We start from the raw sequence: 16,222 nt of genomic DNA on the forward strand, positions 1-16,222 counted from the left end.
ATTAATTTCTATGACAACTGACGTCTGACTCTTACCCCAACCGACAGTCAGAGTTGGTGTGGATCAGGTCATGCGCACTGATTGTTAGTGTAAGGTTAGCCAGAGCTAGACTAGCTATCGTTAGATAAAGCCAATAGTCAACTAGTCGTCATGTTTCTGATATTACTGTATTGATTATTATATTATTATTATTATAATCTCTATATGTGAACAGCTAAACTCTAACAGAAACAGCAGTAATGATTGTGAATCAGAACAAACAGCAAGGAGACTGAACCTTTAGTTCCTTTATTCCAACACAGTGTAACATCACACAGTTGTTCAACACAGATTAAATAACTTCAAACTTCACTGAAACTGATCCTGATTGATCAATACGATGGCAAACTGGCTCCTCTTCCTCCGTTTCATTCCTCTCCTGTCGCTGCCTGAACCTGCAGGCCTTCATCCCAAGAGTCAGAGTCAGAGTCCTGGTTGGAGTCGCTGGACATCAGCCGGTCCATCCGGCTCTGGTTCTGTGTCTCATTCGGGCCCTGCTGGGTCAGACAGCTAATAGGACCGCTAACTAGCTAATAGCAGCTAATACAGTTAGCATATGCAGCAGTAAGAGACTTCCTGTGTCAGCTGATAGACTAAATCTGTAGAGGTTGTTATAAGTTTTCACTAGTGTCTTGCTCTGGTTGTTGTTATGGTGTTCTTAGTGGGGCAGTTAAGCGGTTTCCACTACCAACTAGCTGGTAGAGGGAGTGTTTGACGTTCAAAACATTTTAAAATCTGTAATATTTAAATGAACGTGCTGTGCTCTGTTTCTAATGTCTGTTTTATGACAATCACAGAAAACTTCCTACCCAGTGTTGGGGGTAACGCGTTAAAAAGTAACACGTTACTGTAATCAGATTACATTTGTCTGTAACGCAGTAATGTAACGCGTTACTGTTGATAACGTCAGTAATCACATTACAGTTACGAATCAAAAATGATCTTGTTACTTGTGCTTCTTTGGGAGGACCGAAAACACAAATTGTAGCAAACCCATTTTGTTTTGTGCTTGCTGTTTCTTGTTTTGTCCACCAGAGGACAGCTTGCATTGTTTGCAAGTTAATCTTGAAAAACAAATATCTGCTTTAGATGCATTTTTTGACATGATTTCTCTGCATATAAATGTCATGATTTGGGGTTATTTCTAAGAAAATGTAATTTCATCTGTTTTTACATATATATATTCTTGCCTGTGTTGAAGATAAAGGTTTCGTTTTAAATAGTTTATTTTGAAGACCACTACTTCCTTCCTGTGTTGTATTACCGAACAAAACAAAGCCACTTGACAACGGAATGAATGAGCTAACAGTAAAACGGTAAAAGTTTAAGGTAAACTAAGGAGAATAAGGCAACAAAGCAGAAACAGCACCTTAATGATATAAACGTCAAAGGCTGAGTGTATTTTGGCCCCCCCGAGGAGGCACAAGGTTGGTGTGTGTTATACTTCTGGTGCTTATGGTGTTTATTTGATGATTTGTGTCAGAAAAACTCTTTTGCCTGCGTGTTTGGTGAATTAGCGGTTTATTGCTAGGTATAATGTTGAGTTGTCTGAGAAAGTACTGTGATTATTTACCATTTATTATGGACAGAAGTGGTAACAGAAATGTGATTGCTTTGTTTTTCTTTGTCAGTTCTCACGTTGGTTTATGGAGCTGATTTTCTGGAACAGCAATAAATGTTAAAACCATCAGTCGAGTCTCTTTCGGAGGGTATGCTACACAAATCAAACGTCCCTTTCTATGCGACCGTGAAATGTAAGCTATGCCCGGGGCAGAAACAGCTGTCCACCGCTGCCAACACAACCTCTAACCTGACCAAGCACCTGCAGCGGCAACATGCTAGCGTAAAGCTAGGGGCTGCTAAAGATCAGACCGAGAGTGATGCTGAAGAGAAGATGTTGCCGAGGGCGACACCAACAATCCAGGCAAGGCTTGACTTTGAGCAAAAATTAGCAAAAAAAGCGGAGACTTGTAGTATATTGTGGAGGAAATGTTGCCTGTTTCCACGGTGGAATCGCCGCCTTTTCGAAACATACTGAGCAAAATACCCAGAACGCGGAGGAAAGGAAAACCTTTACAAGCTACCTGGACCAGCGTTATGTCAAGATGGAAACTGATCTAAAGAATAAATTGGCAATTAAGGTATGGTGCATCTCAGGTGATGTCATGGAGTAATCCAAAAGTAATGTAACTAGTAGTGTAACAAATTACTTTAAACAGCAAGTAACAAAGTAAAGTAAGGCATTACATATATTTTTTTTAAAGTAACTAGTAATGTGTAATGGATTACTTTTTTCAGTAACTACCCCAACACTGTTCATACCTGATGTCAAAATGTTCCTTCAGCTTCGGGCAGATCTTCAGAATGGCGTCAGCTGTATCTCTCAGTGATTTAATGGCTTCAGTCACACGATTCCTCTCGATCAGGTCTGTCCAGTAGTCGATCTCCTCAGGAAGTTCAAACAGCAGTCCAACAGCTCCTCCCACAAACTGATGATGAATATGAACAATACATGATTCATTTTCAGTAATATCATTATCATTATCAAAATCACAAAAACAAAAACAACAAACCAGTAATAAATAATATTAATAATTTTATATAATGTTCTGTGTAATTATCAGACGTGTGTGTATAGTTACTGAATCTTACTTTGTATCTTTTCAGGAGTCCAGTTTTAGACGGGGGGACACGGTTGAGCATGATGATTTGCTCCTCCACTTCACTTCGTCTGGCCATGGCTCTCACAACCTCAGCCATAATGTGTCGGTCCACTTCATCCGGGTCTGTGGAGGAACTCTCCGTCTTCAGTCGCTCGAACAGTTTCTGGATTCTTGTTTCTATTTTGTGGCTCTTCTTTTCTATGGCCTGCTTCACTTCAGTGATCTTACTGGAAAAACGAGCTAAGACATTTCTCATCTTGCGTTTCGTCCCGGGTGGCTCCAACTCCATCTCCAGGGCCAGAGTCCTCAGGTTCTCTGCAAAGAGCTCCTTCAGCTCGATCCAGGAGAACAGCTGCTTCAGCAGCTGGTCAGCGGTGGCCATGATGGAGGTCTCTGATCCCTGATTCTCCAAGCAAAGACCACAAAAGTGAGATCAAGTCTGAAAGAAGTCAGAGGACACTTTGAATTAATTAGTGCAACTAAAAACATCTCCATGACTCCTGAGTAAACTCTATCTGCTGATGAAGACCATGAAATTAAAAAAAATCATGTTGATTTTTAGAATTTTCTCTTTTTTAGATTTCATTGCAAAAAAATGCATAAAAAGCTTTTAACATGCTACTTTTTAAAGGGGACGTATTATGCAAATTATTATTATTTTTGACGGCAATGTCCGGCTAGAGTCAGAAAAACCTGAATGTGTGTGTGAAACTTCGTGTCGGACTGTTTTCACAACCTCGGTCAGTACAACACCGGACTGGCTGAAAGACTGTTCCTGAAAGAGGGATTGTACCAACTGTCTGTGGAGAGACGGCAGAGGAAGTCACAGGAAGGATTTTAAAGAATTTATGCTGTTTTTCATTGTTCGTGTAACGCTAGCTCATGCTAACCGCTGTTAGCTGTAGGAGCCTCAGTGATGCTAACGTAGTTATTGTTTGTTAAATGTTAAAAGATGAACATGAAACCTATAAGGGGAGTTTAATTTGTTAAGCACATTTTCTGCTTTACACACTTTTAAATGCACTGAACACAGTTCTCTGCATAAGACACAACAATCTGACATAAAGTCACATGTTTACAATTTCAAAATGACACTACATGAGCTAATTGACCAACAAATGTGCCACCTGGCCAAACAACTCAACGGTTAATGGTTACCACTTCAATCAGGAAGTAAGCACTAGAAAAAGACCAAAGGTAAGCACCTTTTTTTTCTCTACACATTTTTTCTTAAAGTTTTTTCTGCAAGTTTCTTTTCAGTTTACTGTTTTTGTGAGCATATTTTTGTTCACTCCAATGTAAATATATCTGCTGTGCAGATGTTGCACTGACTTGTTTGGTGAAAAATCAAAAAATAAATGTTTCAACAACGTGTGTGTGTGTGTGTGTGTGTGTGTGTGTGTACTTGTATTACTTGATTAAATAAATTACCGGTTATCATTATAGCACTGTGTGTATCTATCCTTTTTTCAAATCAGTTTTATTTGTATAGCGCCAAGTCTTAACAGAAGTTATCTTACGACACTTTTCAAATAGAGCAGGTCTAGACCGAACTCTTTATAACATTATTTACAGAGACCCAACAGTACCACCATGAGCAAGTGTATCAGTATCTGCTGCCATTAGATAGACATTGTGTTGGTAACCTCAGTCTGTTTCAACAACACATCACTACAGTTAGCTGCAACAAGGAACCACCAGAGACACTGCTTTATTATTTTATATTATAACTGAGGACTACTGTGAGCCACAATGAGCTGTTGTACTTGTATTATATTATACTGTATTATATTATACTGTATATTATATTATACTGTATTATATTACACTGTATATTATATTATACTGTATTATATTACACTGTATATTATATGCTGTCTTACAAGTAACACTGAATCTGCCTTGTCTTACAGGTGACCTGATGAAGCTCAGGTGTTCCTGGACCCATCAGAGGACAGAGACAGCTGCAGCATCAGGACAGTCTGGGTATCCAAAGGAAGACTGATGAAGATGAACACTGACTGCAGAGCTCCATCCTCCAAAACCCCGGCAACGCTGAGGAGGAAGTGGGAGGGGCCGGAGCACCATTCGCTAGGGTTGGGCGTATTCTGTGGTATCGATATATCAATACTCACACGCTACTCATTTGGCATCGATTTCCTTAAACAAATATCGATAAAAACTAACAAATAAGAATTGGGGGTACATGCTTTACTTTCAGCTGTTTTGGATAGCTTGCTTCAATAACTATGTGCCGAGTCGCCCCCGTACCTGGCGGCGTATTAAGCTAGCCTATGTGACGTGACAAGGAAACTATATGGACGTCAAACGTGCGACTCAAATTTACTTAAATAAATAAATACATGTAACAAATTTCTACTAACTCTGTTATTACTGTTCTGTTATCTGTTATGTGCTTTACAAAGTTAATGTTAAACACCTCTCTTGTTTCTGCTCTTTGTTAATTCAGTGAAAGGGTACAGTGTTACATGTTTACTTCAACATACAGGGTTTTTTTAAAAATAAGTGAGGAAAGTGCAAATGTGCTTGTTTTGGTTCATATTTAATTTATTTTATTCATAATTATGTTATTTATTTTACTTTTTGTTTTATTATGTATTGCACATAACACATTTGGGATACATGGCCAGTGTTTGTCATGTGATTGTGAAAAATTGCCAATAAGAAATTATCAGTATCTGTATCGATGAAATTGCGAGAAAAAGACTCGGCATTGTATCGCCCATCCCTACCAACCGAGCGTTTCAGACGCAGGCTGAAAAGAGCCCCTGAAGAGGCAGTATGAAAAAAACTAGAAAATTCCTAAAGAGATTTTGAGTGTGCCTGTCTCTGGCCCGTATATTAATACCATGTCTCCCTCTCTAGCACGCTAGCTAGCCAGCGCTAGGACATTGATACCATGTCATCCTCCCTAGCGCTAGCATATTAATACCAGAGAATGTCTAATAAGGAGAGAAGTTCCACTCTTAGTAAACTTCCGGCTTCTGAACTGTTGCAGTTCCCCTCTGGCTCCACATGAGGGCGCTCACAGGATGAGTGCAGAATGAATGGAGCTCTATGGAGCTACAGTGGGTACGGAAAGTATTCAGACCCCTTTAAATTCTTCACTCTTTGTTTCATTGCAGCCATTTGCTAAAATCAAAAAAGTTCATTTTATTTCTCATTAATGTACACTCAGCACCCCATCTTGACAGAAAAAAAACAGAAATGTAGAAATTTTTGCAAATTTATTAAAAAAGAAAAACTGAAATATCACATGGTCATAAGTATTCAGACCCTTTGCTCAGTATTGAGTAGAAGCACCCTTTTGAGCTACTACAGCCAAGAGTCTTCTTGGGAATGATGCAACAGGTTTTTCACACCTGGATTTGGGGATCCTCTGCCATTCTTCCTTGCAGATCCTCTCCAGTTCTGTCAGGTTGGATGGTGAACGTTGGTGGACAGCCATTTTCAGATCTCTCCAGAGATGCTCAATTGGGTTTAGGTCAGGGCTCTGGCTGGGCCAGTCAAGAATGGTCACAGAGTTGTTCCGAAGCCACTCCTTTGTGATTTTAGCTGTGTGCTTAGGGCTATTGTCTTGTTGGAAGGTGAACCTTCGGCCCAGTCTGAGGTCCTGAGCACTCTGGAAGAGGTTTTCTTCCAGGATATCTCTGTACTTGGGCGCATTCATCTTTCCTTCAATTGCAGCCAGTCGTCCTGTCCCTGCAGCTGAAAAACATCCCCATAGCCTGATGCTGCCACCACCATGTTTCACTGTTGGGATTGTATTGGGCAGGTGATGAGCAGTGCCTGGTTTTCTCCACACATACCGCTTAGAATCAACGCCAAAAAGTTCAATCTTGGTCTCATCAGAACAGAGAATCTTCTTTCTCATAGTCTGGGAGTCCTTCATGTGTTTTTTGGCAAACTCTATGCGGGCTTTCATATGTCTTGCACTGAGGAGAGGCTTCCGTCGGGCCACTCTGCCATAAAGCCCCGACTGGTGCAGGGCTGCAGTGATAGTTGACTTTGTGGAACTTTCTCCCATCTCCCTACTGCATCTCTGGAGCTCAGCCACAGTGATCTTTGGGTTCTTCTTTACCTCTCTCACCAAGGCTCTTCTCCCACGATTGCTCAGTTTGGCTGGACGGCCAGGTCTAGGAAGAGTTCTGGTCGTCCCAAACTTCTTCCATTTAAGGATTATGGAGGCCACTGTGCTCTTAGGAACCTTGAGTGCTGCAGAAATTCTTTTGTAACCTTGGCCAGATCTGTGCCTTGCCACAATTCTGTCTCTGAGCTCCTTGGGCAGTTCCTTTGACCTCATGATTCTCATTTGCTCTGACATGCACTGTGAGCTGTAAGGTCTTATATAGACAGGTGTGTGCCTTTCCTAATCAAGTCCAGTCAGTTTAATTAAACACAGCTGGACTCCAATGAAGGAGCAGGACCATCTCAAGGAGGATCAGAAGAAATGGACAGCATGTGAGTTAAATATGAGTGTCACAGCAAAGGGTCTGAATACTTATGACCATGTGATATTTCAGTTTTTCTTTTTTAATAAATTTGCAAAAATTTCTACATTTCTGTTTTTTTCTGTCAAGATGGGGTGCTGAGTGTACATTAATGAGAAATAAAATGAACCTTTTTGGATTTTAGCAAATGGCTGCAATGAAACAAAGAGTGAAAATTTTAAAGGGGTCTGAATACTTTCCGTACCCACTGTATACCCTCAAAATCCACTTTTCTCAGGATATCATTGTTTGTCTAGTAATTTGAATGTTGCATTCGAAAGGCAAAGAAATTACACACTGCTGGGTGTTAGATTTTTTAGAGTCACTTATTTTCTTTAAAAAGTCTTTTAAAATGTCAATGACGTCACACACATCGTACGGCCAGAGATACCGCTTTACGGCGAGCCTCGAGTCTCTTTGTGCTTCCTTTTCTCTCGAGGCATCGACGACACAGACGTAACGATCAGCAGATAAAAGTACCAGCAACACAAAAAGAAGTTGCTGTGTTAAAAAAAAAGAACTTGGGCGAAAAAATCCGCCTTAACATTGTGGTCCCGGTTCGGATGCCACAATGCCATCAAGCGGGATCTCTGGTCGTAATCAGTCCTTCACTGACCAATCAGTGTTCATTAGCAGAATGCTAGCGCGTTATGGGCAACTCTCTAGTAAGCTGGCTAGCATTAGCATATTAATACCATGTCATTCTTGTAAGCTAGCTAGCTAGCTAGCTAGCGCTAGCTTATTAACGCCTTAAATACTCCTCTCTGTATGTGTATGTAGTCATGGCGACTCCATGTCGTGTTGCACAACATCCTCATACCTTACCATCTTAACCTGGGTGTAAACAGGAAGGGCTACAGAATAAAGCTGTGTCATTATACTGAAGATATCATCAATATGTTTTTGTGATCAGTTTATTGAGATTTAAACACATTGATATAGAGATGGAGTTTGTTAAAGCACAGAGAAAGTAAATGAATATCATCTCAAGAGTCAGTTAACAGAAATGAAATCCACGAGCAGACAGGAAACGATACATACGAGTCTTCGTTTCTCAATATATGTTAAACAGATCAAAGATCTTCACAACCAAAGAGCAGAGTCACAATCCGTACACTTCTCAAGTGGGTTAAATACACAGAAAGTGTTTTACTTTGAGATTTATTTAGTATAAATGAAGATAGGCAAAGGCAAAGATGTACCTCTTTCTGAATGTTTAGTTGGAATAAAGTTGAATAAAGTTTGTGAATAAAGTAAAGTCTCTTTACTTTATTCTTGAATTTCCCTCTGGATTAATAAAGTATCTATCTAAAGTTTTTTTGTTGTTTGTTCTTCTGTCACTCGACAGCAGAATTCCTTTTTACCTGCGTGTACAGGGCGATACTTATTTATGTAACATGAATGGGTGTGGCCTTTGATCTCAGTAGGCAATAATCCAATAGTTACAATCCACGAGTAGGTGTGCATCTGTGAGAATCAAGAATTGTGTATCCAACCGGTTTTAGGCTTCAGTATGTCTGCGTCATCCAAGGTTACAACTATTTATTATTTAATAACGTCTCTGGGTCATCACTCCAGGTGATATCGGGGCCTGATGGCTCTCCTCATAGACACACATCATTTTAAAATAAGATGATCATCTAGTTTCTAAAGTCAAGGTTCAGTTACAGCTCTGTACTGTGAGATATAAAGCAGTGGACTGACATTGACTATTAATTTAATGTTGATAGCTAGACATATTGATCACATCTCTCAGTAAATAAAGTACAAGTACAGTAATATTAATTTATTTATTTAAAGCTGCAGCCTGTAGATTTAAATTTACATTTACATTTAACAAGCAACTTTATGTAAGTTCTTGTTCATTTGAAACATCACTTTTATTCATTTAAAACTATTGCTTGAGCATCTGTTGCAGGATTTTCAATAAATATTTTTAAATTTGTTTATTTTCAGAAATTTGTGAAACAATGAGGTCTCAAAAAGATCACATATGTTACGATCCAGCTCGTTTTGGAGAGCAGTAACACATAATTGGGATTGGAAATGAGGTGGAATGTGACCACTGGACAGGTTCTGGTTAAAATCAGGTGTTTAATTAACCAAGGAGAGTGCGCTTGCACAAGGAAATATAACAGAAAGAGGCTAAGAGGCTATGCTGATAAATAACCAATACACAAAATTAAGCTGAATAAATGACAGTCTCAAAAACTGGCTCAAAAATACACTAAAGAACAAAAAGAGGTCAGCACACATAAGCTCACAAAATACAATGGACAAAAACAAACTAGCAGTTATTCTGCAACTTAGAGGTCTCAAACAAAAGAGTGTCCAACTCTTGCTACTCTGAATCAAACTAAATAAATTACAAAGATTCCAAAAGCACTGACTGAAACCACTCAGACAGGCAACAGCCAGGCAGTACTAAAGAATGTAAACACTCTTAATTCTTTCTAGGCTAACATAATGGTATACAACCAACAGCGGGGCAAAGTGATCACTGGTTCACAGCCACCCTGAACTGTAGGCACACAAACTATTTAAAATGCAGCTGGAGTTGATTGAAGACTCCCGGTTGGTAGGTTCGGTCGAATCACAGCCACACCAATCACAGATGCCAGTGAACAGCAACCAGAAAGTAGGCGGTCTCAGCTCCAGAAAGACCAATCCTCAACAGGGGATCACACAGCTGGATTTGCATAGTTTGCATAGTTCTTTGTGATTGTTGCGGGCGAAATTCCTTAAATATGCAGCATTTTTTCTTAGAAAATGCGATGGAATATGCAGGATATTTATGCAATTTTATGCGATGAAATTGTGGGAACTTGCAAAAACTGCTATTGATGAAAAAGAGATAAAAAAGTGATTCCCCCAACGTCCTGTTCTCACTAGGCTACTACCTTAATGTGAAGAGTCATTTCTTATTACTTCCAATGATAAGCAAGCATACTACATCACCGAAAGAGCTGGGAATATTTAATATTATGGCTCAAACTTACAAAACATTGATGAGACAAACAAGTTCTGTAGCTTTACAAAAGGAATATGCTACAACTTCTGTAAAAATGAATAAATAAAATATAAAAAAATAAAATGTGTGCTTCCTGCTTTACAGAGGTAGCTATACAAAACAGACAACTTCTGTTAAAATAACTGTAAGGTTTTTGAAACGAGTATGATTTAACCCACTGGTAACAAAAAGTGCAATCTTACAACTGTAAAGTTGTAACTCCTGAATGAAACTACAACAGTCCACTGTGAAAATGAAAGCTATAACTGCGTAGCCTCTAACACTGGCCAATCATTCGCCATCCTCATCCTCCATCCCCTCTCCTTCATCGTCCATCCATCGCAGGGTTTGCAGCTTTTCGATGATGTTCACGTCGCGTAATTATGTCACTTCATAATGTTCCCATGGCAACAGGGGAAAATGGCTGCTCTTGTGTGAAGTAAATGCAACATTTTTCAACTTTCTGCTCTGCTAAGATATATGTGACTTTTTTGCAACGAAAATGCGGGGATTATGAAATCATGCAAGCCCACCGCATATTTTTTGCAGAAATCGGCAATTTTTGGCAAATTTATTACGTAATCGCACCGGAAACTAAAGCTGCACTCTGATTGGTCAGCGTTGCTAAGATACAATCAAAATAAGTTACATAGTTAAATTAATTCAATAATTTCTTCATTTTCAATCTTTACTTTCACAAATCTGCTTCAGTTTTAGCTCGATAAAATATTATTTAATTATGGGACGTTCCTGATCAGAAAGGTTTGTACATATTAATTACATTAGGAAATAGCAAAAGCAATTAAAATGAATGAAAGCGACACTGTAGGTCGATAAGGGACAGTGAATCAACATAAAACCAGACAGAATCTGCCATTTAACCCTTTCATATATTCATTATTACTATAAAGTTTGAATTTCATTCCTAAAGCCTTAAATATATATAGCTATATATTTATATAAAATATAAATACACTAACTGTTACTCACATTATCTGAACTAAATATTGTTTTTGTTACAAAAACTGCAGGTTACCTCCAACATGAATCAAATTACTGCCATAAAAAACACTGCAGATGAAACCTTTCATATAGAACAGCAGACATTTTAGTTTAAATATATCCAGGGATGCATGAAGTCAATTTTTAATAATTGATTCATTCTAACACTTCAGTCTTTACATCGAGGTCGTACACTATTACTCCAGCAGGTGGTGCTCTAGTGCTGCTGTGGATCCATTAGAGAGACTGTAGCTACAGGCTCTGAACATGTACAGCTCAGAAATAAACAAGCTCTGACATGATCAAGATAACTTTCATCATCTCTCTGTCAATCCACAGTTTATATATTGGCCACACAGTGCTCCCTAGCCTGTGTAACCCTTGCTGCTGGTCCAGATTCCCCCTAGGTCTGGTGCCGGTAACACTGGCCAGTGGGTGGCAGCGTATGGGATGATGATAACTGACAACTATACGGCCAAACCCCTCGTATGTACAAGCAAACAGCTTTTGAATAGCTGTCCACTGGAGCGAGCTGTACGTGTGAAAGGAGAATCATTTTTGTTTAGTTAAAAATGAATAAAGTAAGATCTACAGAGGAAATGGACTGCAGGTGTTATTACAAAGGAAGAACTAGGGACCTACAGCTGTATGCAAAGGTTTGGGCACTCCTTGATAAATAACTGATTTATGTGATTATTTTAATTGAAAAGATGTAAACAACCTCTCTGGATATGGAACATATAATACATTTTACTAGCAGCTAAAAGTCGTCAGTTCTTATATTTGGGATTTTTTCACATTAGTTGCAAATCTTTTAAGATCTACCATCAGATTTTTAAATGATAAAGTTTAAAGGATTGTGAGGGCCGTTCCATAGTTTGCAATGTTATCTTCCTCCTCCATTGATGCCTTTAAAACCCGTCTAAAGACCTTTTTTCTTAAACATCTTAATGAAGACATGCATCACCACAATCTGGTTTTAATCTTTTATTATTCAATTTTATTGTCTGTCTGTGCTGTTTGTGTGATGATTGTATTAATATAGTCAGTACATGACCTTATAATGCAGTACATTACACATTATGACTTTATATTATTATTGTCAGTTTGTCTAAAGAGCTGTGATAAAGGAAATAAAGAAGTGGAGCAGCTGATTGAAGTTGTGATTCTATTAATTACTGTGCCCGATGGTGATTTTGGGCCGGGCCTTTTGTTTTATTTTTTTTTTTACTAATGGTACAAGTATTAGTAATGGTATTAGTCATGATACCTATTGGTACACAAAACTGGTAGATCGGCCCATTAGTCATAATTGATTCTGGGCTGGACCAATTATATCATACAGAGAGAGAGGAGATCATGAAAATGGAGAACAAAAATTCGAAAAAATTAGAGCTAAAAGAGACAAGCCCTTCAGGCAGATTCTGCCAAATGTGTTAAAATAACACAGATGTTTGCTGGTGGCTATGACGGAGCTTCATCTTCAACAGCAGCAGCATCCGAAGCAGCCGCAGGTAATGATGGCGGAGGTGGCCGTTAGGTGGATGAGGGGAGGGGGAGGCAGGAGGAGGAGAGACCCGCGGCCTCCGCCGGTGCAAGTGGAGGGGAATCTGATATAATTTAGATTGAATCAAATTAGGATTTGCCAGGAGATGTGATGCTGCTCATTAACATAAAAGTGGCATGGAGTTAAAAGTAACTACTTAAATGTATTTGTCTTTTATACATGAATATCCTCTTTATTCTAGATAAGCTGTGTTTTTATCTCCTTCTCTCCTTTCGCTAACATTTAACAGCAAACTCTGGACATTGATGACTGTATTTTTTTCTGTTCCTGGTGTCCGGTTAGCTCAGTCGGTAGAGCTGGCCACCCGTATATGCAGCAGCCCAGGTTCAAATCTGACCTGCGGCCCTTTGCTGCATGTCATCCCCTCTCTCTGCCCCCTTTCTTCTCTCTCTCTAGCCATCTCTGACTGGGAGGATGGTGTAGGTTTAAGTTTATTAGACAAGTACATATACACCAACAAGACAGTGTACAAGCATTGTCACAAGAAAGTTTGTTTCATTCATAGGCTTCATTGTCTTTCCATCAATACCTGGTGGGCCGGTCTCGGCTCAAAATGCCTGGGCCGATTTTTTGTCCCAGTCCAGCCCTGGTGATGATTATATTAATATAGTCAGTACATGACTAAAGATTGCTCGAGCAGTGAAGGCAGGAAGGAAGGGACCTTGAAACTGTTCAGTTAGTCCAAATTTCTTTATTTCCCTTTTTCCCCCCAAGCAGTGGATCAGTGCAGCTTGTTTACAGTGAGGATCAGCTCGGCCCAAACCGAAGAAAACAACAAAATAAAAATGAAAAACAAATAAACACAACTTAGGAAAAAGGTAACTAGAGGTATCAAAAATAACCTCAACTCTGCTCCGGGCCCTTTTAAGCTTGGGGCCCCTGGCAGCTAACAAACTGTGTGTCCCGCTCACCAACATCCTCAAACGTATTCTCCCCTGGAGAACCCTCAATTCCTGCTTATATGTGCGGTAGCTCCTCCCACCACAGGAAGCAACAATTAATAAAACAATTAACCTTTAGCATTAATTTAGAGTTACCCAATAGTTAAGTTTTATAGGTATAACTACATATATATATATACCAAGAACTCACTACACATATTTAAAGAGTAAAATAGATCCCAACTATCCAAAACAACAAATCTCCCAAACGCCTCCTAAATCTCCCCCTCATCTATACTACACTTGCGCTTTGAAGACGAGAACAAGTCCGGTCCATTAACCATCAGCAAACACCTCCCTCACCTACTTCACCTAATTTCTGGTTTTCCCGACGTATTTCAATAAATCAACCGCGTTGTGCTTCTTGATGACAGAGACAAGTGGAATTGAACCTTTTTAAACAAACTGCAGTTAATGTAACATATTCTATATCTTTTTAAACCAGGTTTTCTGTTCTTCCCTCCTTTTGAATTGTTTTGCCTGTTCATCTTGATCCTTTTCTTTCTTAGTTTCCTCCCTCTGGCCTTGCATTGAAATATACGGTGTAATGATCTGATATTCCGTCGTTCCTGACAATGAGATCAGAGATTTCAACGTTTTTGGTGATGACCAGATCCAGAGTGTTACCTTTATCGTGTGTTGGCTCCCATACGTGCTGCTCGAGGTTGTAGATCTGCAAAATACGATCAAACTCATCAGTGAAAGACCTCTTTTTCTGATCGACCCAGATATTGAAATCTCCGGTCACAACGATGCTGTTGTAGTTGTCGAAAATTGCCAAGAGATCTTGAAACTCATCCAGGAAGGTTTTAAATTTGGGCTTGTCGTACCGCGGTCGGAAATAAACATTGATGAATAGAACTGGTTGTTTCCACTCATCATGTTTCAGAACTGTGACAACACATTCAAAGGCTGTTAAGGACTCAGAAGGAATCCTTTCACCGTGCAGCTCCTGTGAGAACTGAATCGCTACCCCTCCACCTATCATATTAACCCTCACCTGATAAAAGTAAAGGTAATTAGGTGGCGAAGCCTCACTGAGGACTTTGTCTGCATTATTGTCTTGTAACTGCGTCTCTGTTGTGAGGAAGACGTCCAGGTTGTTTTGTGTTATGAGCTCTAAGATCCTGGGTTGTTTGTTATTCATTGAACGAACATTAAGTAACCCCACTCTTATTGTTCCAGGAGGTCTTTCAATGTCCTCACCTTGTAGTTTAGATATGGTGTGGGTGATGGATTCTAATTGGTCCTCACACTGCTCATCATTTTCACCCCCCTCATAGTTCTGATACCTGTGCTTATCGTCACTATCGGTCTCCGTATCTCCCTGATCACCCCCTCCCTGCTGATCACTTCCTGTTCCACCTTCTTGTTCATCCTTGTGTCTTTGATCTGTTTGAGATTCAGCAGAAGTCTGCTGGTTTCCACTCTGGTCCTGAGCTGGATTTGAACTCATTTCCTCGTGTTCTCGTTGAGTTGGATCCTCTTCAATTATCTTCCTGTGAATAATACAAGTGAAAATACAGCATCAATACCCAAAGATCAAGGGTGGCCGAAAAACTAATTCTACTTTCTTAATTTAATTAATTCATTTATTTCTATGACACCTGACGTCTGACTCTTACCCTAACCGACAGTCAGAGTTGGTCATCTCTGTGTTTGTTATGGTGTTCTTAGTGGGGCTGTAATATTTAAATGAATGTGTTGTGCTCTAATGTCTGTTTTATGAGAATCACAGAATCATATCATACCTGATGTTGTCAAAATGTTCTCTCAGCTTCCGGCAGGTCTTCAGAATGGCATCAGCTGTATTTCTCAGTGATTGGCTGGCTTCAGTCACATGAATCCTGTCAATCAGGTCTGTCCAGTTGTCGATCTCCTCAGGAAGTTCAAACAGCAGTCCAACAGCTCCTCCTACAACCTGATGATGAATATGAACAATACATGATTCATTTTCAGTAATATCCAACCAGAGACCAGAAAACTGATTAAGTCTGAAAGAAGTCAGTCAGAGGACACTTTGAATTATTTGGTGCAACTAAAAACATCTCCATGACACCTGAGTAAACTCATGTCTAAAAAAATCATGTCTATTTTTATAATTTTCTTCTTTTTTAGATTTCATTGCAAAAAATAATGGATAAATATGGAGGACTGAAAGCGCCACAATTAAATAAATAAATACACCATTAAAAATGACTTAAATGTGTCATTAATTAATTAAAATTGGAATTAAATACATAAATGTGTTATTAAATATGTCATTAATTATTTCAAATACCGATCAATTTTATGTAAAATACATATATAATTATTTCACTATATACATTTACATTTCATGGTCCTGCGTTGCAGTGCTTCATGAATTATTTAAAACAAGACAAATCAATTCCAGATAATGGATTGATGCAGAGCTAGTGAACACATTCCAATACACTGGGTGGCGCTATTGGACTACTTCTTCTAAATCTGCAGTCACTCTGTGGTCA

The 16,222-nt window shown here is 39.2% G+C and overlaps 1 protein-coding gene across 13 annotated transcripts in view; it reads right to left on the minus strand.

The window, feature by feature from the left end:
• Positions 1 to 16,222, minus strand: part of LOC127356337 (uncharacterized) — a 34,619-nt gene that overhangs the window by 1,844 nt on the left and 16,553 nt on the right. For 3 of the 13 annotated variants that reach the window (XM_051388001.1, XM_051388009.1, XM_051387997.1), the window contains one exon: positions 13,464 to 15,232. The exons of 1 other annotated variant lie outside the window; for it this stretch is intronic. In XM_051388001.1, the coding sequence (XP_051243961.1) occupies positions 14,239 to 15,232 (994 nt within the window). In that variant the 3' untranslated portion in view covers positions 13,464 to 14,238. Of the gene's footprint in view, positions 1 to 2,361; positions 2,529 to 2,691; positions 3,142 to 3,395; positions 3,668 to 13,463; positions 15,233 to 15,484; positions 15,655 to 16,222 lie in introns of those variants that run through there. 9 more of the 13 variants (XM_051388007.1, XM_051388006.1, XM_051388008.1 and 6 more) reach the window with 9 other exon arrangements.

This window comes from Dicentrarchus labrax, unplaced genomic scaffold (assembly GCF_905237075.1).
Source record: "Dicentrarchus labrax unplaced genomic scaffold, dlabrax2021, whole genome shotgun sequence".
In the NCBI taxonomy this organism is placed as follows: Eukaryota; Metazoa; Chordata; class Actinopteri; family Moronidae; genus Dicentrarchus; species Dicentrarchus labrax.